General features: G+C 33.6%; 2 protein-coding genes across 4 annotated transcripts; one reads left to right on the top strand and one right to left on the bottom strand.

The window, feature by feature from the left end:
• The first annotated feature begins 7,461 nt into the window (after positions 1-7,461).
• LOC25489081 (ABC transporter C family member 3) lies at positions 7,462-14,621 on the top strand. 2 transcript variants are annotated; one of them, XM_024780107.2, is made up of 10 exons: positions 7,462-10,043; positions 10,301-10,387; positions 10,479-11,132; positions 11,704-11,868; positions 12,278-12,572; positions 12,685-12,899; positions 13,100-13,405; positions 13,910-13,973; positions 14,063-14,302; positions 14,398-14,621. In XM_024780107.2, exons 1-10 carry the CDS (start codon positions 7,677-7,679, stop codon positions 14,514-14,516), a joined length of 4,512 nt encoding a protein of 1,503 aa, XP_024635875.1. In that variant the 5' UTR covers positions 7,462-7,676; the 3' UTR covers positions 14,517-14,621. The 2 variants fall into 2 exon arrangements, with proteins under 2 accessions (XP_024635875.1, XP_039687146.1); XM_039831212.1 differs by lacking the exons at positions 12,685-12,899; positions 13,100-13,405; positions 13,910-13,973; positions 14,063-14,302; positions 14,398-14,621 and having other exon boundaries at positions 12,369-12,566.
• A 758-nt stretch (positions 14,622-15,379) lies between these two features.
• On the bottom strand, positions 15,380-21,655 carry LOC25489080 (ABC transporter C family member 3). Of its 2 annotated transcripts, XM_039831214.1 has the most exons (11): positions 21,523-21,655; positions 19,432-21,436; positions 19,104-19,190; positions 18,352-19,002; positions 17,798-17,962; positions 17,213-17,507; positions 16,912-17,126; positions 16,278-16,583; positions 16,133-16,196; positions 15,731-15,970; positions 15,380-15,654 (listed from the first exon to the last, which is right to left on the bottom strand). In XM_039831214.1, the coding sequence occupies exons 2-11, from the start codon at positions 21,214-21,216 to the stop codon at positions 15,542-15,544; spliced, it is 3,921 nt and encodes a 1,306-aa protein (XP_039687148.1). In that variant the 5' UTR covers positions 21,217-21,436; positions 21,523-21,655; the 3' UTR covers positions 15,380-15,541. The 2 variants fall into 2 exon arrangements, with proteins under 2 accessions (XP_039687148.1, XP_039687147.1); XM_039831213.1 differs by having other exon boundaries at positions 19,432-21,580.
• Positions 21,656-22,923: the final 1,268 nt, after the last annotated feature.

The raw sequence follows: 22,923 nt of genomic DNA, 5'->3' as shown, positions 1-22,923 counted from the left end.
ACCAGAGTTCTTGAAAAATTACAAATCTAGCTTAGAGTTCTTGGCTTATCTAGAAGGTAGTAGTCATATCTCCTTTTAGCTAATCTCACTTTTCACCTTGAGAAACAAAAATAAAGAAGAAAAAGTGGCCTTAATGTGTCAAACAAATTTGTTAATTTAAAAGTGTATTTGCTAGATTTATTGATACATGTCTAAGAGTATATATTCACTAATATAAGTCATTTAATTCCATGCAAGGCTACTGTGCGTCGAGATCTGCTATTGCTAAATTTTGATCTGAAGCAATCTATACCGAGTTCATGAAGCAATGGAATTGAAAACTTAGAGAGTATTTTGCTCTAAGGTGATTTTTATCTTTAAGATGGTCAAAACTTTATAAGAATACCTGAATTATTAGTGATATGGATCTCATATCTTCAATTGCCTCAAGTTTCAGGAAATAGCAGGGTCTTTAGATTCTATGTTGACAACATCCAGTCATGTCCCCTGTCAAAATGTAGATCATGGCGAAGTATAAATCATCAGGACTTAAGGCTAAAATCAAGTGTAACTCTGCTGAAGAGTTTGAGATTGTGCTGGAGAGAAGAAAATGGTTGTGTAGTAACTTGCTAGCAGGAATGGTCTTTGTTTTCAACAACAGCTTGGAGAGCTAGGAAGTAATTAAGACTAATTTTCAAGCAAGAAGAAGAACGCTATATTAGAAAGAAGAAAAATATGATATGAAGTGAAGAAATGATGGGTAGAGTTTTGAGGGTTTTAATTTTTCTTTTTGTTTTTCTTTGTTTGAAGAAAGAGTTTACAAATATGGTAATGAGTATTCATATCATCATTGTCAATTTAGAGATACTTTTTTTTTCCCACTTGACTGCTACTCATTTTGTTCTTCATGAACTCCTATACTCTAGCTTGTATGGTACCTGAATATATAATACTTTGGACTTACCCTTAACTCTAATTCAAAACTATCTTAACTTGGAAATGTTGTTTCTTTGGTTCATTTTTGTGTCATGCGAATGTAATCGTAATTTGCAGATTATTGGTTCCTTCATCGGTTCCAATTAGTTTAATCTTAATTATTATGTTGTTTTCTCAATCTCTTGAACAAAATATATCCTTTTCATGAATCAAGACCCGGTAAAGTTTTGATAAATATTTCTAATGTTTGTGCAATATTCCTTAATTTGCTATTTTTCCTTTGAAACAATTTTTTTACAAAATATGTTCTTCAACCCGTGCGAAGCACGGGTTTGTAACTAGTTATTTTACAAAAATCACATTTTTCATAAAAGTTCTCAAGAACAACAAAAGTTCACTTCAAGCTCTATGGTTAAGATTACCCAAGGTTTCAATCATATAATCAACAATTTATCACTTTTAACCCTAATTCCCAAATCCTCAAAACTAAACCTACAACATGTTAAATACAATTTTCAGAATTAAAACACTTAGAATTATTGAAGGTTAGTCTCACCCTTACCTTGGATTGATCGACGAAGGACTCTACCGCTTTCTCTTCTCTAAAAGGACATTAAACAGAAGAGAGATTATGGTCTTAAGAACACTCTTAATTTCGAAGGGACAGAAGGTAGTAGAAAAAGAAGAAAGACTCGTCAACACAAGTCAAAAGAGGGAGAAGAGAAGAAAAGCACAAGAAGCATCAACTGTGAATTTCGGTGTGTAGAATGCACTGTGTGAGTTCTCTATTTATAGAGATAGTTTACAACTAATAAGTGAGAAATTTTGGAAACAAGTAATGCACCTATTAGATCTAGTACTTAAATATCTCAATTGAGTACCAAAATATATTATATTAAGTACAAAAATATATTATTCAGTACAGAAATATAATATTGAGTATCAAAATATATTTCAAAGCATGCACTAAAATATATAAAATATTTCTATAACAAATAACAATTATATCTCTATAACAAATATATTTCTATAACATATATATATTTCTACACTAAATAACATAGATTTCTACTTATTCCTCTAAACTCTTCTAGTTTCCAAAACAGCTCCCACAACTTAATCTTATTTTATTTTCAAATCTTATTCTATTAAATAATAAAATAAGCCTCTTAATAAATCAATAACACCTCACAAAAATCATATAAATCACATAAGTCATAAAAATAGACTCTAAACTCAATAAAATAATTAAATATTAAAATAGGGCATTACAGTCTGCGTCTCTGTTGCGTAATGTTGTTTTGCAGGACCATATTCTTAACAGGTGGTGGTGGATTGTTGATTCTATTAACGGTTATTTCATTAAGAGGACATATAATTATTTGACGATCGCATGTGCCTCTTCTGAGTGCGGTTTGTTCGACGATCTGTGGCAGAAGCAAGTTCCGCTGAAGGTTTATGTGTTTGCTTGGAGACTCCTTCACAATTGACTTCCAACTAAAGACAACCTCCTCCGTAGGAGAATCATTCATCATGACGCCATTTCTTGTATAGGTGGGTGCGGCTCTCCTGAGACCGCAGACCATCTTCTCTTTTGATGTGATCATTTTGGTATGGTGTGGCATCGTATATGTCAGTGGCTAGACCTTTCTTTTATTGCTCCAACTTCCGTTAGAGCTCATCTTCACCAGTTTGGTCATTTGGCGGGGTTACCGCGATCTACACACTCTTTTTCTGACAGTAATCTGGCTGGCTAGTGTCTGAGTTATTTGGAAGGATAGAAACAACAATATTTTTAACTAGGAGAATGACGACTTGGATCAACTAGGAGACAACGTCAAATTTATGTCTTTTTCTTGGCTAAAGGCAAATATGTCTACTTTCGCCTTCACTTATAACAACTGGTGGCGGCATCCTTTACATTGTATGAGTGTTATTGTGTAGCTTTATTTCTGTCATTCTTCCGTTGTGTTATTTTTTGGCATCAGACACATAACTTTGTATTTTGGTGGGTGGTTCTCTTTTGCACACCTTGTGCGAGATGAACCACATTTTGTGATCTAATATATTCCATTTTGGTTTGTTAAAAAAAAATAAAATTACACACACATATATAATAAAAAATCTGAACGAATATTTATATAAAACAATTTTACACCCTTAGGATGGTCAGATCTCACAGCAACGATAAGGTCAACATTGAGACGATGACACTTTTATTTTTCTTGAAAAAGGTCTTTTGTTTGGTCAAATATTATAGTGGTTGACCTTACGCGCACTTTAAATTTATAGATGTGAAGAATTTTTTACTTCTAACCCCGAATTTTGTATATGGATATCCTTGTAGCTAACAATTGAGTTGTACTTGTACAACTTTTTAAAATATCTTATGTGTAACACTAACACATACATCATCTGTCTCAATATATAAACAAAAATGATCAACAAAAGTTAACGTATTTGATTCAAAATTTATACCAAATACATCGATTTATGTGACCAATTTTATTTTATATTTTAAGATGGAGGGAGCACACTTTAAATTGAATTGTCCGACACCATATATATAACTACATTCAATTATTTTATTTTATCAAAAAAAAAAATTAAGTAGTTCGTTTTTTATAGATGATTTCAAAGAAGAGGAGAAGAAGACAGCCACCGGAGATTAAGTTGATAAATTTTTTATAAGTAAGGGACTATTCTAAAATATCAAGAAAATGAGAAACTAAGCACTTCTTGGAAGGAGTTATAGATTTGATATATTTTTCAATTATACTCTCTCTCCATCTCTAAGCACTTCTTGGAAAAAAGTATTTTTTTAACCTCTTGAAAAAAAAAAGTCTTCTTTCTAATTAAAAATTCATTTACAAATTATTAGATAAATTTATTATTTTTTCCAAAAACGTTCTTAATTAACATACTACTCTGTACGTCCTACAATAATCGAGTCTTTTGTAAAAAAATTGTCACAGAATAAATTACCAATTTCTTTTTTCAATGGAATATTAATTACCTTTTTTCAATCATATATTCTAATTAATACTAATTTACTCACTCGTAATTCAATATTCTTAAAAAAACACTTATAATTCAATATCTTTCACTTTTCCTTTATGATAATGATGAATACACTGGTACTTAATAAAGACACTTAAAATTATTTTTCTATTTCTTTCATTTATACAATTTCCTTAATATGTGTGAAATGATCAAATGACTCACTTATTTTGAAACGGAGGGAGTTCTAACTTACATTGAAATAGGAAATATCAAATTAAATATGTATATAAACAAAAGACAATTTAAAAATTGTCACACACACAAAATGAACATATTAACTACACTATCAATCTTAAAAAAAAAAAAAAACTAAACTATCAACTTTTCTTAATATATGCGAAATTAGTCAAATGAACTTATAGTAAAGGACGAAGGAAAATAATTAATTACTCTATCCATCCCATATTATGTGACATAATTGATTCTGTCACATATGTCAATACACAATTTTGATCTTAAATATCTTGAACAATCTATTAGAAAAAATTATGAAAATTTGATATTAGAAAAAATTTTGAAAATTTGATATAAGATGTCAATACACATCTTATATTTTTTTTTTTTGTGTAAACCGGGTATCCTCCACGCGCGCAACTGAAGAGACTAATACCTAAGAGTTTTAATGCTGCTGCATGCCCAAGGCTGGATTCGAACCTAGTACTTTGGTTAACCTAGAATAGACCCATGGGTCATGACATCTCATCTAAGCGCTCTTGGCTAACATCTTATATGCAATAATTTGTCTTTGTATATAAGTAGAAAAATATGGTCAAAACATGTTATGTGAATAGTGCACATTTTGAAATTAGGTCATTTAAAATGAGATAGAATGAGTACATGAAAATTTTGATGAGGTTCATTTCTTATATTTTAGTAATTATTGTGAAAAATGCGCGAGTTTATGAAATCCAATAACAATGGAAATAGTTAAAGTGTTGCATTGCAAAAGAAAAGAATACGATAAAATATTTGCCATGGGATTTGCATGTGGGTCTAATAAAATTCCAAACGCATTCTTTATTGCATATGAACAAATTTTCTGTCACACTCATCACACATGTTATTTATTATATGTTAACTATATCATAAATATTCCAGAATTTGTCCGTAAAACTTAGGTAACAATCATTGTCAACGTTGTTAATCTGAACACTTTCAATCAGGGTCAAATTCAGGAGATTGCATTTCTGTGAATTTCAAGTGTTTGTCATTTCATCTAGGGACAAAAAAGAAGATATTTTAGAAACATTTATATTGACTATATGTCCATAACTTGATACTAACATATATCATAGAATCCTTTTAAGGTTCCACAACAAGCTCAGAAACATTTGTTCGTCTATTAATTGAATTTTGTTGAGGAAAATGAGGGTGGAATGGTAGATAGCACTCGAAAGAGCTCAAACTCAAGCTACTCTTTCTGTAAACCAAACTCGTGGAAAACAAAAAGAATTCTCGCTCTTCTCCCAACACATTTTGCTCGCGTTCAACTGAACTTCCCAAAATATTCTTGCGTGTTAACTCCAGTGTGAGTTAACTCACGCAAGTGTTAATTCCAGCGTGAGTTAAGTTGCAGCGCATGATGCGCAGATTTTAACACTTACATTACTTAACTAACGCATGAGTATTTTCAGTATTCTAGTTACGCGCGAGCAAAATATGTTGGGAGAAGAGTGGTAATCAAACAAAAATGAAAGACAAAATAAACTCAAAACGGACCAAGCTCAGCTACCTTTCTAAAACCCTGCATGGATGGGACCAAATAACTAATATTATAAATACAAGAATATATTATCTCTAAATGTTTGATCTAACAATAAAATGACGACGGATATTAAATTCGAAAGTCATGTATTCGAATCCCACTTATATTTTAAAGAGAAACAAATGTAAATATTTTTATAAGAGTTTTTTGAATTTGAAGTTATTCACTACCTTAAACCGGGAGATCCTCCTCTCATCTTAAGTTTTTAAGATAAAATACGATGAAATGTAAGGTATTTACTATGCTATTAGGACATTTGTTAAAAATAAAAAAATTAGAATCATATAACCGAGAGATATCAATAGAATATGTGTGTGAGCGTCTACAACTATTTCGTAGGTAAGAATGTGCGACAACACTTGTAACATTGACTAATAATTTTCTATAAAACCTTAAAATAATATAAATATATACATCATGAGATCTGAGATCTGATTTAATGTTTAGATAAAGCTATTTAACGGGGAAATCTGATTTAATATGTAAAACTATTTTACACTATTAAGATAATCTGAGCTCGCAAAAACGAAAGGGGTAATGCTTATAACAACAACACCTTCATTATTTTCTAGAAGGTCTTTCTCTATCAAATATTTTAGGGGTTGAGATTGGACACTTAAGTATGGATAAGTGAAGGATTTCAAATTTAAAACTTTGGTCTTTGCATATCAATCTTCTTCAATTTTTTTACAACTATCAATTGTCCTTACACCTCTCGTAAATGTCTTATGTGTAGCTCAATCACTTTAAATTGAAATGTCCAAATTCAATTATTTAATTTTATCAAGTAAATAATAATAAAGGTCATGCTAACAAAAGAAAACAATTACTAGGTTTTATATCAACAAAAATTTCTTTTTAATACTTTAGATCTGTTCGGTGTTGTTGGAGAAATCTAAATGGTTGTTCATGGTGCTCCAGTGCGACGGAGGTCGAGCCTTCACGTGGGGGAGAAAGGTGCATGCAGGTACGTTAACACTCCGATGTTCAAACCAGTATCTGAAAGAGGTGGTTAAGTGCGAAATGTGGCAAAAGTTTAGTGTACCCTGAGGATACCCTTATATAGGTGTAGAGAACGCTAACTACTCATGTGTAGTGCGGCGCCTTCTTCTTAGGCCATTGGTGATGATGTTGACGGTGGATATAAGGATCGAGGGGTGCTCATGTGAGGTGATTCACACAGGACTTCACATGCTCCTTCACCGTATTTTGCCTTGCTTGTCTTGGACCTTGACTTAATGGACCTTGTTTATTAAGCTCCCGTCCAAAACAATGTCAATGTGTTGAATGTACAATTTCTAAAATAAAATTCTTACTTTGAGCTTCTTAACGAATAACCTTAGCATTTCTTTAATAATAATAATAATAATAATAATAAGGGTTTGTCTAAAAAATACCTAATAATAATAATAATTGTAGTAATAATAATCTAAAAAAAAAAAAATAAGTCTTTTACTATTCTGCTCTACCTCGGATACTTTGAGGACTTTAGCATGGGAAAGGAAAGTTGTTTTGATAAAATGAGGAACTAAGTTGACCGAGTGCTTTATTTGAGGATTTTTTATTTTATTTTTTATTCGACAAAAAATAAAAAATTCTAAACGCATTCTTTATTGCACATGCACAAATTTTCTTTCACATTCATCACACATGTTATTTATTATATGTTAGCTATATCATAAATATGTCAGAATTTGTCCGTATAACTTTGGCAGCAGTCATCGTCGATGTTCTTAATCTGAACACTTTCAACCAGGTTTGAATCTGGGACCTTGCAGTTGTATGTGAGTTTCAAGTGTTCGTCGAGAAACATATATATTAACTATATGTCCATAACTTGATACCACCCCATATCATAGAATCCGTTTAAGGTTCCACAACAAGCTCAGAAAATTCTTAATTATTATTACTCATTCAAATATTCAAGCACATTATGTCATTTTTTTTCTCATTCCATTTTCTTGCACACACTGCAACTAGTTTTCTAACTTTTTTCCTGAATGTGAAACCAGTTTTCTTGCATGGTTTTTCTGGTTTCCTCCATCTACTACTGTTAGTGGCATTTTTCATGTCATGGTTGAGGGAAAAACTCACTTTCATTGAATCCAGAGACAGTTGCAAAGAGAGAATCAAAAACACCCTCTTCACAAGGACTGTTTTTTGTTTTCTTAGTATTTCTGTTTTCAATTTTCTTCTCTTTTCGTTTGATTATTTCAGTTGGTACAGAAATGATTTTTCAAAAGAAAAACTCGTGACCCTTTTGGATTTAGCGTTCAAAACAGTTTCTTGGGGGGTTGTTTATGTCTTCCTTGAAAGGAAACTCTTATGTTCATGTGAAACAAGATTTCCAATGCAATTGTTCTTCAAACCTTGGTGTGTCTTTTACCTCTTTGTTTCATGTTATTGCTTTACAGTAGAGATTGTTCTCTATGAAAAGCGAGTTTTATTTCCGATTCAATGCTTGGTTTCTGATGTTTTCTCTGTTTGTGTGGGTTTATTCATTTGTTACCTGTGTTTTCTTATGAAAAATGAGGATGAAATAGAAGATAGCTCTCTTCATGAACCTCTTTTGAATGGTAATAATACAAAAGAAACCAGAGGGTTTGACACCGTTACTCCTTACTCTAATGCTGGAATTTTCAGCATTCTTACATTCTATTGGGTCGGTCCACTAATTTCTGTTGGAAAAAGGAAAACTTTAGACCTTGAAGATGTTCCACACCTCGACAGAAAAGACAGTTTATTTGGAGCTTTTCCATATTTTAAGGATAAGCTTGAGGCATATTGTGGCGACGACATCAACAAAGTGACCACATTTAAGCTAGTGAAGACATTAGCATTCTCAGCGCGGAAAGAGATTCTTTTAACAGCTATTTTGGCATTTGTCAACACATTGGCTTCTTATGTGGGTCCTTATCTTATAGATAATTTTGTTCAATATCTTAATGGACAAAGGAAATTGGAAAATGAAGGACTTATTTTGGTGTCTGCATTTTTTGTAGCAAAGGTTGTGGAGTGTCTAACAAAGAGGCAATGGGTTTTCAGGTTACAGACAATTGGAATAAGAATCCAAGCACTTCTGGTAACAATTATCTATGATAAAACTTTGACACTTTCTTGTCAATCCAAACAAGGCCACACTAGCGGCGAGATAATCAATTTCATGACTGTTGATGCTGAAAGAGTTGGCGATTTCAGTTATCACTTGCATGATCTTTGGTTGGTAGTTTTTCAGGTTTTAGTTGCTATGTTTGTTTTGTATAAAAATCTTGGCATCGCTTCAATTTCCGGTCTTGTTGCAACTATCATTGTAATGTTGGCAAATGTTCCTTTAGTGTCAATCCTAGAGAAGTTTCAAAACAAGTTGATGGCATCAAGAGATAAAAGAATGAAGGCCACATCTGAGATTTTAAGGAACATGAGGATTCTCAAACTTCAAGGATGGGAAATGAAGTTTCTGTCTAAGATAACTGAACTCAGAAAGAGTGAGCAATTTTGGTTAAAGAGATTTTTACACACTATAGCTGTGATCATATTTGTATTTTGGAGTGCACCAGCATTTGTGTCTGTGGTTACTTTTGGTTCTTGTATTGTTATAGGGGTCCCACTTGAATCAGGGAAGATCTTATCTTCACTTGCAACATTTCAGATTCTGCAAGAACCTATTTATAATCTTCCAGACACAATTTCAATGATGTCACAATGTAAGGTTTCTCTTGATAGGATTGCATCTTTTCTTTGTAACGATGAAATGCGATCTGATACTGTTGAGAAGCTTCCAAAGGAAAGTTCTCATATAGCTATTGAAGTAGTTGATGGAAACTTCTCTTGGGATTTATCTTCTCCGAACGCAGTATTGAAAAACATAAATCTTAAAGTTTTTCATGGAATGAAAGTTGCTATTTGTGGTACAGTTGGATCGGGAAAATCTACGTTACTTTCATGTGTATTAGGAGAAGTACCAAAGATATCAGGGATTTTAAAAGTGTGTGGTACAAAGGCTTATGTAGCACAGTCGCCATGGATACAAAGTAGCAAGATAGAAAATAACATATTGTTTGGGAAGGATATGGAAAGGCAAAGATATGAGAAGGTTCTTGAAGCATGTTCACTAAAGAAGGATCTCGAGATTTTATCATTTGGCGATCAAACAATTATAGGGGAGAGGGGAATAAATTTGAGCGGCGGACAGAAACAAAGAGTACAAATTGCTCGTGCTTTATATCAAGATGCTGATATATATCTATTTGATGATCCGTTTAGTGCTCTTGATGCTCATACAGGATCTCATCTATTTAAGGTAACTCATTTTCAATTTTACTTTTTATTGTTTACAACATAGACCATGCAAATAGCCTATTTCTTAAACACTTATGAAATACGAAGCACCGACACAAACAAGGGATTGACACTGACATGCAGACACTAGTGATAATTTGAATATATGAAAGTTATTGAACGTAACCACATATGTCAGTGCCTGACACCGACACACGTGGGTGCTACATTGCTTCTGAAATGTGGTTTTTCTTATAGCACGATCCTTGTATATAACAGGAATGCTTGCTGAAACTTTTAAGTTCAAAGACAGTGATCTATGTCACACATCAAGTAGAGTTCTTACCTGCTGCTGACCTTATCTTGGTGAGAAATTCTCAAGCTTATGTCATTACGTCAAACAGAGTTTGCTTATTTTATTTCGTATTTATCTTTTAAAATTATGCATTCTTTTAAGGTTATGAAAGATGGAGAAATTACTCAGTGTGGAAAGTATAATGATCTACTCAACTCAGGCACGGATTTTATGGAACTTATCGGTGCTCATAGAGAAGCATTGTCTGCACTTGATTCATCGGATGGAGAAGGTACAGTGTCTCATAAGATAAGTACATCACAACAGGATCTCTGTGTCTCTCTTCCTCTCGGTGTTGACAAAATAGAAGAGAAGAAAGAAGTACAGAATGGTGGAACAAATGACGAGTTTGAGCCAAAAGGACAACTTGTTCAAGAAGAAGAAAGAGAGCAAGGTAAAGTTGGGTTTTCGGTGTACTGGAAATATATAACGACGGCATATGGAGGTGCTCTTGTGCCGCTCGTATTGATAGCTGAAATCATGTTTCAACTTCTTCAAATTGGAAGCAACTATTGGATGGCTTCTTCAACTCCCATCTCAAAAGATATGGAGCCACCTGTTGGAGGAACTACACTCCTAGTTGTCTATGTATGTTTGGCCATAGGAAGTTCTTTATGTGTCCTATCTAGAGCAACACTTGTTGTCACCGCTGGTTATAAAACAGCTACTCTACTCTTCAACAAAATGCATCTCTGCATTTTTCGCGCTCCAATGTCTTTTTTTGATGCCACTCCAAGTGGAAGAATCCTTAATAGGGTATGTGGATCTGTTTATATCTCATTCTCTCTATTTTGTTTTGATTGAATAGGTAAGTTAGTCCTTGAAATTTTATACTTTGGTCAAAACATGTTCTCATTTTTGCGAATTGGCAAATAATATATCTGAAATTGTATAATGGCATTCAAAAGTCAAAACAGTCCATCTATCTGAAATTGTATAATGGCATGTCACATTAAATGGACTCGTCATATTGTATGTTAATCCTATAAGCTTTAGATCATCTCAGAGACAAAGTTAATAGAGGTCACAACTTCAATTAACATACCACATCATAGTCCCTAACGTTCAAAGTTAACAAAAGGACTATTTTCATCGACACTTTATAATTTCAAGATTGTATTTTCCAATTCGTAAACAAATAAGAACTATTTATACCGATGCTTACAGTTTCGAGGATCAATTTTCCTATTCACTCATTTTGTTTCTTAATTGTGATGAATATTTGATCTTAAATTATCTTTAGATCATTGATTTCTTAAGAGTAACGCCCATCTTGCTAGTTTTTTTCATTGTATATATGACAAGAAAATGTTTTGTTCTCTTGCAGGCTTCTACTGACCAAAGTGAAGTGGATACAAGTATTCCTTTTCAAACTGCATTATGTGCTTGCTCCATAATCCATCTCGTTGGAATTATAATGGTGATGTCTCAGGTTGCATGGCAGGTTTTCATTGTCTTTATTCCTATGACAGCAATCAGCATTTGGTATCAGGTAAGTAATTTGCACCATACTGTCTTTGATTTTAAGATTTCAACCTTAATCTTGTTTGAAAAAACAATTTAATTCAGAGCTTATACAATAAAAGCTTACCATAAAAGTGCTTATATATAACATATTTATATAATAAAAGACAATAAAGTAAAACGATTTTCAAATAAGATTCAAGTTGTTTTCATAATTTGTCCTTGAGAGCTTTCTCCTAAGTTGATGACATCGCAAGATGGAGCTTATGGACATGCCATAAACTGTTTCCACAAGTTCTCTCATCCAATCTCACAAACGCTTAGTTCGGTAGATAAGTTCAAATAAGTCAATCTAAGCTGGCCCTAAATCATTTTCCATACTTATTTACAATGTTATGTGTTAGATAATGACATCTTACAAGCTTATAATTGTGCAGAAATATTATATACCATCAGGCCGTGAACTATCTCGTTTAGTCGGAGTATCCAAAGCTCCTGTCATTCAACACTTTGCCGAAACAATTTCAGGTACATCAACCATCAGGAGCTTTGATCAGGTGTCAAGATTCCAGCAAACAAATATGAATTTGATGGATGGATATTCACGCCCCAAGTTCAATATTGCCGGGGCTATGGAATGGTTGTCTTTTCGCTTAGATATGTTGTCTTCCATTACATTTGCCTTTTGCTTGTTATTCTTGATATCAGTTCCACAAGGAGTCATAAATTCGGGTAAGAAACTCAATTCTGGTGCATTTGCATGTCATAAGTATAATTGCATGTCTTTTTATGAAATAGAGTAGTAGAACATGATTCCTGAACTCCCTATTTGTTGTTTTTGAAGGTGTTGCTGGTTTAGCTGTGACATATGGCCTTAATCTGAACATTATACAAGCATGGATGATATGGGAACTTAGCAACTTAGAGACCAAAATTATATCAGTAGAAAGAATTCTTCAGTATACTTCTATTCCTAGCGAGCCTCCTCTCGTTGTAAAGGAAAACCGGCCACATGATTCTTGGCCATCATATGGAACGGTTGATATACACAACTTGCAGGTAGTTAAAGTTAATATTATGTTTCTGCTTTGTTGTCTTTTTGACATTGTTGATTTACAAGGCATGGTCTAATATGAGTGAAAAATTAGTTTCAGAGAGAAATTTGGTGCCTTGTATAATAGATATGTCATATTCTCATGTCATAGTTTGTGCTTGATTTTGTGTTACTACGGTAACGATGAAATGCATATATGATGAAGGTGCGTTACACTCCACATATGCCACTTGTGTTGCATGGCCTTACATGCACATTTGTTGGAGGAATGAAAACTGGAATTGTTGGAAGAACAGGAAGTGGTAAATCGACTCTCATACAAGCACTTTTCCGAATCGTTGAGCCTACTTTTGGAAGAATTATGATTGACAACATTAACATATCTTCCATTGGACTTCATGATTTGAGGTCAAGATTGAGCATTATTCCTCAGGATCCAACTATGTTTGAAGGTACTGTAAGGAGTAATTTGGATCCACTGGAAGAGTACAGAGATGAACAAATTTGGGAGGTGGGTTAGTTTTATCTCTCTCTCTCTCTATTTCTCACACACACAGACACTATGCTCTATCTGTTCGGTATGACTCATGGTAATCTTATAAACTGGATAGTAGTCTCTAAAAACAAGTTGTTATTTTTAACCATAAGCCTGGATAATAAAAAAATCATCGTAGCCATTCTATAGGCAGAGACGTATACATAATTGGTCAAACTCCGTGATCAAATCTTGTGTGTTATTTGTTTACAGTTTCTGTATATGTATTTTTTTAACCAGGATTGCTTATCTAACCCCATCGAAAACATTGTACTCGTAGTTAAGATTTTAAATCACAATTGTGTCGTGATCCTTAATGTTGCAAACAATGACATTCAAATGCAACTGATATAGCCTCAACCACGGGAACATAACAGACCTTGATTTTGCAGTCCAGATCATAGTTACAAACCTTTTTTAAAATCTACTTATAGTCATTCTTAAAATTTGTATAGTATTCTGATTAAAATTCTTTTATAGGCACTAGACAAGTGTCAACTTGGAGATGAAGTTCGAAGGAAAGAAGGAAAGTTAGAGTCGGCAGGTTTGTCTTTTAAACCTATGAAACATAAGTATATATTACATACATTCTTGGAATGAACCTATTGTTTATATAAAAAATGGATGCTGCAGTGAGTGAGAATGGTGAGAATTGGAGTATGGGTCAGAGGCAGTTGGTCTGTCTTGGTAGAGTGTTGCTTAAGAAAAATAAAGTCTTGGTTCTAGATGAAGCCACTGCATCAGTTGACACGGCTACCGATAATTTGATACAGCAAACTCTTCGACAACATTTCACTGATTGCACAGTCATTACAATTGCACATCGAAAAACTTCTGTTATTGACAGTGATATGGTTCTACTACTTAATGAAGGTGAGAAAGGATATTGTATTAATTACATTCTTCTTTGAACATGCAATTTATTTTTTATGTACTTTTTGATATGATTTCATTGGACACTAATGCAGGACTGATTGAGGAATATGATTCCCCAACAAGATTGCTAGAGAACAAGTTATCATCTTTTTCTCAACTTGTTGCTGAGTATACCACAAGGTCGAACTCCAGTTTTCATCCACAAAAATAATGTTTATGTTTTCGTTAATATTGCCGATCTTTTTTAATCATGGATTTATTGTAGTCGTGCACTTGACTTATTTTTTTGGATATAATATGAATCTTTTTTAGAATATTCAAGTATTGTAAATATTTAATTGAATAATTCTTGCTATCAAATAACTTTGTTTGAATGGTAAAGAAGAAAAAGAACAAAAGTAGATGATTTATAAAAAAAAGAAATTATTTAGGGATTTTTTCTATTATAGGGACCAAATTGTCTCATCACAACAACAAAACTGGTTTTAGTTTCGGCCAAAAGAACAGACTAGCACAAAAAGCCGGCATTAACATTGATTTTGAGTTGGCATTATGGCCGCATTCTAAGCCTCAAAGCCAACTTTTTAGCGCCTGCGTCTTAACAACCGATGTTACATAGTGTTGGATGAGTAGACACTAGTCAGATGCAAACTGCGTTAACAAAGATTGATCGTGTCCATTGTCTTTTACTTTCCCTTTCTTTAATCTTATGTTACTGGTTTCTGTTCGGACACATAGATAGTCCCACTAATCTTTCATTGAAATTAGGGTTCAATTTTTCCAATGTTATTGTTATTAACAAACTTCTTTGAGTACCTTCATGCGGTGACTGAATTCAACTTTGATAATTCATGAAAGCAAAATCCTGTGATATGTTTTGCATGCTTTTAGTTAAATCAATGGTATGAATTGCATCAACTGGTTTTCTTGTCTTTCTAATCACGAACAATCATTCAGTTCGAAAGTTCTTCCCATATAGGCTCGGACTCAAAACCATGACAATCTTGGATTATGGTACAACAAAGACATGTGATTTTTGTGACAGTTATACTACTTCACTTTTTCGGTCATAACTTGAGCTATAAGAATAAGAGTCCAATTGACACGCAATTTCTGTTACATATAATATTCAGCAACACTTACAAAATACAAACATAAACTACATTATTCTTAAATTTCTATCCTTATTACAACGTATAACTTCTAGTCTACTTTAATTTATGTTCAGTTTCACTCTCAACTTCCAAAACCAGTGCTTGACCTCCTTGTGTACTCTGCAACTAGTTGAGCAAGAGATGAGGATTTGTCCTTAAGCAACTTCTTTGGTGAATCATATTCCTCAATAAGCCCTGTAGGAATCGTGTTCACATTTATCAGTAAAAAAATGGCGAAAAACAAATGGAAAAAGAAAAAACTGGTTCTTGCCTTCACTGAGAAACAAAACCATGTCGCTGTCGAGGATTGAAGTGATTCTATGAGCAATGGTAATGACTGTGCAATCAGAAAAATGTTTCTTAAGTGTTTGTTGAATAATATTATCTGTAGCTGTGTCAACTGATGCAGTAGCTTCATCAAGAACCAAAATTTTGCTTTTCTTAAGGAGAACACGACCGAGGCACACCAACTGCCTTTGACCCATGCTCCAATTTTCTCCATTCTCAGTAACTGCAGAACTCAGGATGGATGAATATAGTAATACATCGCATGAAATTGACTTCTAATATTTAGTATAAACTTCATATGCCCCTTATTAAGATGGATGAAAAAAACGTCATTAATCTAGAATGGAGTGAGTTTTTATTTGCTTAAAGTTTTGAGAAGTCAAACCTGTGGAGTGCAGCTTTCCTTCTTTCTTCCTCACTTCATCACCAAGTTGACACATATCTAGAGCCTGAAATATTTGATAAAATATATTAATTTGTATAACTTGCAGTAAAGGGATCAGTTATTTCTCATTGTCAAGAAGAATTACCTCCCAAATCTGTTCATCTGTGTACTCTTCGAGCGGGTCGAGGTTACTTCTAACAGTCCCTTCAAACATCGTTGGATCTTGAGGGATTATGCTTAGTCTGGACCGTAAATCATGGATCCCAATCAACGAGACGTTGATGTTGTCTATCAATATTTGTCCTGCAACAGGTTCAACAAGTCTGAAAAGTGCTTGCACTAGTGTTGTTTTTCCACTTCCTGTTCTTCCCACAATGCCAGCTTTCGCTCCAGCAGTAAAAGTGCAAGTGAGTCCGCGTAAAACAAGAGGCAAGTGAGGAGCATATCGAACCTGTTTCACACAATGCCTTATTTAAGGGTAGATACAATTTTAAATACCCTGAGACTTGTAAGTAATTCAAACATTGTTTACAAGAATTTTAAAAGTTGTTGATCCAGACATTGCATAATAATTAATTATTTTAATTACTTGTGTCAAATCTCATAAAGTTTCGACATTCACAAATTATAACCTAATGATTCTCATTTTCAAGTATTTTAAAAGTGTACAAGGCGTTAATCTTGACATATCTCGCTGACATATGAGGTAATTTTAGAATAGTAAAAAACATTTCATATATGATAAAAATGTGGTAAATTGTTATTGAAAAGTGTAGTACCTGTAAATCCTGGATATGAACCTCGCCAAATGATGGCCAAGAATGATCTGGTTGACTCTCTTTTGTTACAAGAGGTGCTTCACTTGGGATAGAGGTGTACTGAAGTATTCTTTCTACAGATATAATTTTGTTCTCCAAATTGCAAAGAAATGAAATTAAGTTTGATTGTACAGCATTTAGGTTAATCCCATATGTCACGGCCAATCCCGCAATACCTGGAAAGGAATGAAGTGGTATGCTTAATGTCACGATGAGCGTGTGTGACTAGTTTGTGTATGTAAATTGAAATTGTTATACTCACTAGGATCAGCAATTGAACTTGGAAAAGATACCAAGAAAACCAAGTAGAATGCAAATAGTGTAGAGGATAAAAGATCCAATCTGAAACTCAGCCATTCCACTACACTAGCAGTGTATAATTTAGGTTGTGAATATTTGTCTATCAATTGCATATTCATTTCATGAAATCTTGATTCGTGCTCAAAACTTCTTATAGTTGTTGATCCAGAAATTGTTTCAGAAAAATGTTGTATAACTGGAGCTTGACATACACCAGTTAATCGTGATAACTCACGTGCTGATGAAGAGTAGTATCGCTGCATATATAAAAGCCCTCGGTTACTTAGCAAGTTAGCATATATAACGGTATTTGCACTATAATGTTAGACAAATTCATATTTTTCTATTTAAGTAAGTGCATTTAAATATTTGATCAAGGCGAGTAACATCATACATAACTTTTCCTCACTAATATAGTGTTCTTTATATTATCTCGCTAACATTAGTAAATGAAGCTAATTTTGTCATGAGAATTAGTACACTCAACGATTTTATTAAGAAGTGTGCATAACCTTAAACGGCACTTAATATGACACTGGGAGAGTACCTGGTACCATATGCCAGCTGCCATGACAGGAATCAATACTATCAACACCTGCCATGCAACTTGAGACATCACAACAACAGTTCCCAAAAGCTGAACAAGACTGTAGGTAAATCCCCATGCTACATTTGGAACCCTAATATCTATTGCACTTTGGTCTGTTGAAGCCTGCAACAAAAAAGTAAAATGAAAACTTAGATATAGACAAATCAATTACATTCAACATGTTAATTTGGTAAAAGATTTTAAAATTTTATAGAGAAATGAAACTGCCAAAGGTGCATTAAGCCATGATGAGTCCAGTTTGCCTGCAATAATAACACCAAACAGTTTCACACCGGAATCAATAGCGGTCATTTGTTTGAGATCAGACAGCTCAGGTTACACATTCACAACATCAATTTTAAACAATCTCAACCGTTGATTTAAATCGCATGGTCAAGATCAGTAACTATGTCATGCATTTACTGCAGTGATTATGTTTCTGCCGTGATGAGAAAAACAATTTGTCTTTTCAAAATAAACCAGTAAAGAATTATCAATGTGTTGTGACATACTCTATTAAGAATTCGTCCACTTGGTGTCGCATCAAAAAACGACATCGGTGCTCTAATAAAGCTCAAATGCATTTGATTGAAGAGCATTGTGGCGGCTTTGTATCCAGCTATCACAACAAGACCTGCTCTAGCAAAGGTGGTAAAGGAAATTCCAACCGCCAAAGAAACATAGACAACCATAAGAGTAAGATTTCCAATTTCAGGTTCTGCGGTTGCTGAAACAGGAGTTGCCAAAGCCATCCAATAATTGCTTGCAATCTGTAAAACCACAGTGAGTATTTGTGAAAGAAATATAATAGGTACCAGAGCTCCTCCATAACCTGTTGTGATGTATTTCCAGAACACTTTAAACTCAACTCTACCCTTTTCTCGTTCTTCATCTTGAACAAGTTGTCCTTTTGGCTTAACTGTGTCATCTAACTTTCCTTTTCGATCACCTATGTTTTCCACTTCTTGCTCAAGTTCAAAATCACTCGATAAAACTGTGTCTTCCTCGGTAATACTCGATTTTTTAAATGTATTCCTTCTCTCTAAGGACTTAACTGAAGGCAACACTGCTCTATGTGCGCCTACAAGTTCCATGAAATCTGTTCCCGATGTAAGAATGTCATTGTATTTTCCTGATTGTGTTATTCTTCCTTCTTTCATGACCTAAATGAATTGTAAGAAATATAATAGTATTAATAAAACAGTAAGCTATAATGTTTGAAACATTGAATTCATGTGCACGATGAAATATTTGAATCACTCACAAGTATCAGATCAGCATCAGGTAAGAACTCTACTTGATGTGTTATATATATCACTGTTTTTGTTTTCAAAAGGCCAAGCAAACACTCCTGAAACAGTACAGAAGTTAATTGTACAGTTCGATAAAACCTTGCCATCTAATGCACAACAAAACTAGTGTAATTCTAATGGAACATTGAAGTAAATCATATATCATAGGAAGAAGAACAATCGAAATCTTTGATGTTATAACGTTATTAATAATGGAGCATTTCCAAATTACTTTGTCATGAAAAAGAAAATCAGCTTGTACTGATAACAGTGTTACAGTAGTGATTAAAAAAGAATTACCTTAAAGAGATGGGATCCTGTATGAGCATCAACTGCACTAAAGGGATCATCGAGCAGATATATATCAGCATCTTGGTAAAGAGCACGAGCGATTTGTAGTCTTTGCTTCTGTCCACCACTCAAATTGATTCCCTTCTCTCCAATAATGGTCTGATCACCAAATGGTAAAACCTCGAGGTCTTTCTTCAATGAACATGCTTCTAGAACCTTCTTATACTTTTCCCTATCCATCTCTCTACCAAATAGTATATTCTCTTCTATCTTGCCACTCTGTATCCATGGTGATTGAGCAATAAAAGCCTTTGTTCCAAAAACCTTCAAGTTCCCAGATATCTTCGGTATTTCCCCAATTATACAAGAAATTAAACTCGACTTGCCTGATCCAACCGTGCCACAAACAGCAACCCTCATGCCATGAAAAACTCTTAGATTTATGTTGTTCAATGTTGTATTGACAGAATATAAATCCCAAGAGAAATTCCCATCTACTATTTCAATTGCTATATCAGAATTACCTCGTGGCAGCTTCTCCACTACATCGACCTGCAAATCATCTAAGCGAAGAAATGCAACAATCCTAATAAGAGAAACCTTGGTTTGTGCAATCATTGAAATTGTATCTGGAAGATTATAGACAGGCATTTGAAGAAGTCTGAATGTTGCAAGAGCGGATAAGATCTTTCCTGATTCAAGTGGAATGCTTAGAAGAACACAAGAACCGAAAGTTGCCACAGCAAGAAACGTCGGAGCATTGAAGAAGAGAAATCTAACAATTGCTGTACAGCCAAGAAATTTCTTTAGCCATATCTCCTCTAACTTCCTAAGATGAATAATCTTTGATAAGAACTTCAACTCCCATGCTTGAAGTTTAAGAATCCTCATGTTCATTAGAATCTCAGACGTCGCCTTCATTCTTTTATCTTTAAATTCCATTAACTTACCTTGAAACTTCTCTTGCAGTGATGCCATAGGATGGTTTAGCAACATCACAACTACAGTGGCGGCAAAAGCTGCTAGCGAAGCATTCCCTACACTTCTATGAAGTATAAACAAAGCCAAAGAAACTTGCAGAACAGCCCTCCATGTTTCATGCATATACCAACAAAATTCACCTATCCTTTCAGCATCAACAGTCATTAAGTTGATGATTTCACCGCTGCTGTATCCCTCTTTCGATTGATACAAAAGGGTCAAACCTTTAGCATAGATTATTGACACCAACATTGATTGTATCCTAACACCAACCTGTTGGAACTTAAACATCCAGTGCTTCTGAGAAAGACATTCGACAAGCTTTGCCCCAACAAACATCATAGCCAAAATATAGCCTTCATTTTTAGCCTTGTTTTCATCATTGAGATATTGAACAAGATTGTCTATAAGGTAGGGTCCTACATAAGAAGCACATGTGTACAACAATGCAAAAAAGCCAGATAGAAGAATCCCTTGCCATGTCGAGAAGAACAACACCTTGGCGAGGTTAATAGTGGTCACATTCCTAACATTACCACACTCCAACTCAAGCTTGTTTCTAAAAGTTGTAAAAGTTCCATTGGCACAGTCATTGGTAGAAAGCAATGGAAGGTCTTCATGGTTTAAAGTCTTTTTATTGCCTAAAGCTATTAGTGGAGTCATCCATGAGAATGTAAGAATGCTGAAAAATCCAGCATTTGAATAACTGGTTGAACTTTCATTTCTTAGTGTCTTTTTGGAATCAGAATTGTTGTTGCTTACACTAGCTTCACCATTCAAAAGGGATTCTTCAAGAGGGGCAAGTTTAGTCATATTGTTAACAAAAGTTCCATCATAACAAGGTTAGACACGAACAATGAAGCTAATTAGGGGAATGGATCGGTTCGAGTGGTAAGAGACATGAATACCTTTAGCAAGTGGTCAAAAGTTCGAATAGTAGCTTTTGTGTATGAAAAAAATTCATTCTCAAGTAGAAGAATCTATCTTGTGTATCCAAACGCGGATAAATACATACGATGTATATACTTCGAACCTATAACATGGACAAAAAAATAAATAACAGTTTAAGTTTGTAGTACAAGAAAGTAGAAACAAGGGCTATGGTCTAAAATCACTTACTTCTATAGCCATGACACAACCACTAGGTGCAGTGAAGAAGATATTCCACATGTGGTAGGAAATGGTTGACTTGTTGACTTCACTCTAAAAATAGCTTCTATAGATATTCCAAGTAGGTAATCTTACTGTAGACATGGACAATAGCTTCTCTACAAAATTCCAACTTTATAGATTCCATATAGGTAATCTTATCAATCCATGAATGACACATGTGTAAGTCCAAAGATAATATTATTTTAAATATTATAATGTAATATTACTTATTTTGTTCAATTATATAATATATTCACTACTTAATACTTTATATATTGTTCGGTGTTGAATATCTTTCCGTTTTAGATTTATGATAATGATGAATATATCAAAATTTGATCAAGTGATCTAGTCGAGATATCTAAATTTTTCCTTGATGTCTTTCTCATTCTTTATTCAATAAAAAAAAATGATCAAGTTAATTTTGTAAAATTACTACTCATTTAATAAATGTCTTTTAGTGTTCAATTTTTAAAAAATGGTTAGTTGTGTTATTCTATTAATAAAATAATTTCACCAACTAAAATGATCTTTAATGTTGGGACTTACATATGTGTCATTTATCGTTGGATAAGATTACCAACATGGAATCTATTAAAGTTGGAATTTGAGAGAGCTATACTGTCCGTTAACAAAATTTGTGGTGAACAAAAGCAGTTTGTGTTGTTTATTTTATTCAGTGAACAACAGTAGTCTACGATTATTTATTTTTAAATTTTTCTTAAGGAGAAAAAGTTTTTTAGGTTCCCCGAAGTTCATGTTTAGTTTGGCTGCAACAAGAATTAATATCGATAGAATTGAGTTTGAAAAAATTGATTTTGGTTAAAAGTAAGTAGAATGTAAATTGATTTATGTTTAGACATATTTACTTTTTTTTTGAAGGGGTGTTTAGACATATTTACTTAAAAGTGATTATTATGAGTTAATGTTGTTGGGATGGTTTGAATCAAAATTGATTTTGAATGTGTAATGAACAAATTATACTTTTAATTGTATTAAAAAAGGTTAATTATAGCCATTAGTCTACTTGACCCAAAAAAAAAACAAGAATCAAAGGTATTAAAAAAAGGTCACACGATAGTTTTATCAATTGTAAAAGAAAATATATATAATTTTTTTTAGGCTTAAATATGTTTTTCATCCCTGTAATTATAGGTCATTTGATTTTTCATCCCTGAGCTTACTAATCCTCCCATTTTGCCCCTGTAATTACTAATCATTTGAAAATTCGTCCTAATTACAAAAATTTGCTGAGGTGGAGGGTAATTAGCTACGTGGCATTTGGTGAATGGGATTTTGTCAGGACACATCAGCAGATGGCGATGGAAATTACATTTTTGCCCTTAATGAGTCTGGCTTCACGCGCAA

The sequence above is a fragment of the Medicago truncatula genome, chromosome 3, assembly GCF_003473485.1.
Source record: "Medicago truncatula cultivar Jemalong A17 chromosome 3, MtrunA17r5.0-ANR, whole genome shotgun sequence".
Classification (NCBI taxonomy): domain Eukaryota; kingdom Viridiplantae; phylum Streptophyta; class Magnoliopsida; order Fabales; family Fabaceae; genus Medicago; species Medicago truncatula.
This window is presented reverse-complemented; position numbering and strand designations above follow the sequence as displayed.

Coding starts and splice junctions, on each gene's coding strand:
- LOC25489081 (XM_024780107.2), top strand. CDS start 7,677: ATGTCATTTTTTTTCTCATTCCATTTTCTTGCACACACTGCAACTAGT. Junction 12,573..12,684: donor ACAAGGAGTCATAAATTCGG/GTAAGAAACTCA, acceptor TTGTTTTTGAAG/GTGTTGCTGGTTTAGCTGTG. Junction 14,303..14,397: donor GGTTCTACTACTTAATGAAG/GTGAGAAAGGAT, acceptor ACACTAATGCAG/GACTGATTGAGGAATATGAT.
- LOC25489080 (XM_039831214.1), bottom strand. CDS start 21,216: ATGACTAAACTTGCCCCTCTTGAAGAATCCCTTTTGAATGGTGAAGCT. Junction 16,197..16,277: donor CAGATGAACAGATTTGGGAG/GTAATTCTTCTT, acceptor CAAATATTTCAG/GCTCTAGATATGTGTCAACT. Junction 15,971..16,132: donor AGGAAAGCTGCACTCCACAG/GTTTGACTTCTC, acceptor TGAGTTCTGCAG/TTACTGAGAATGGAGAAAAT.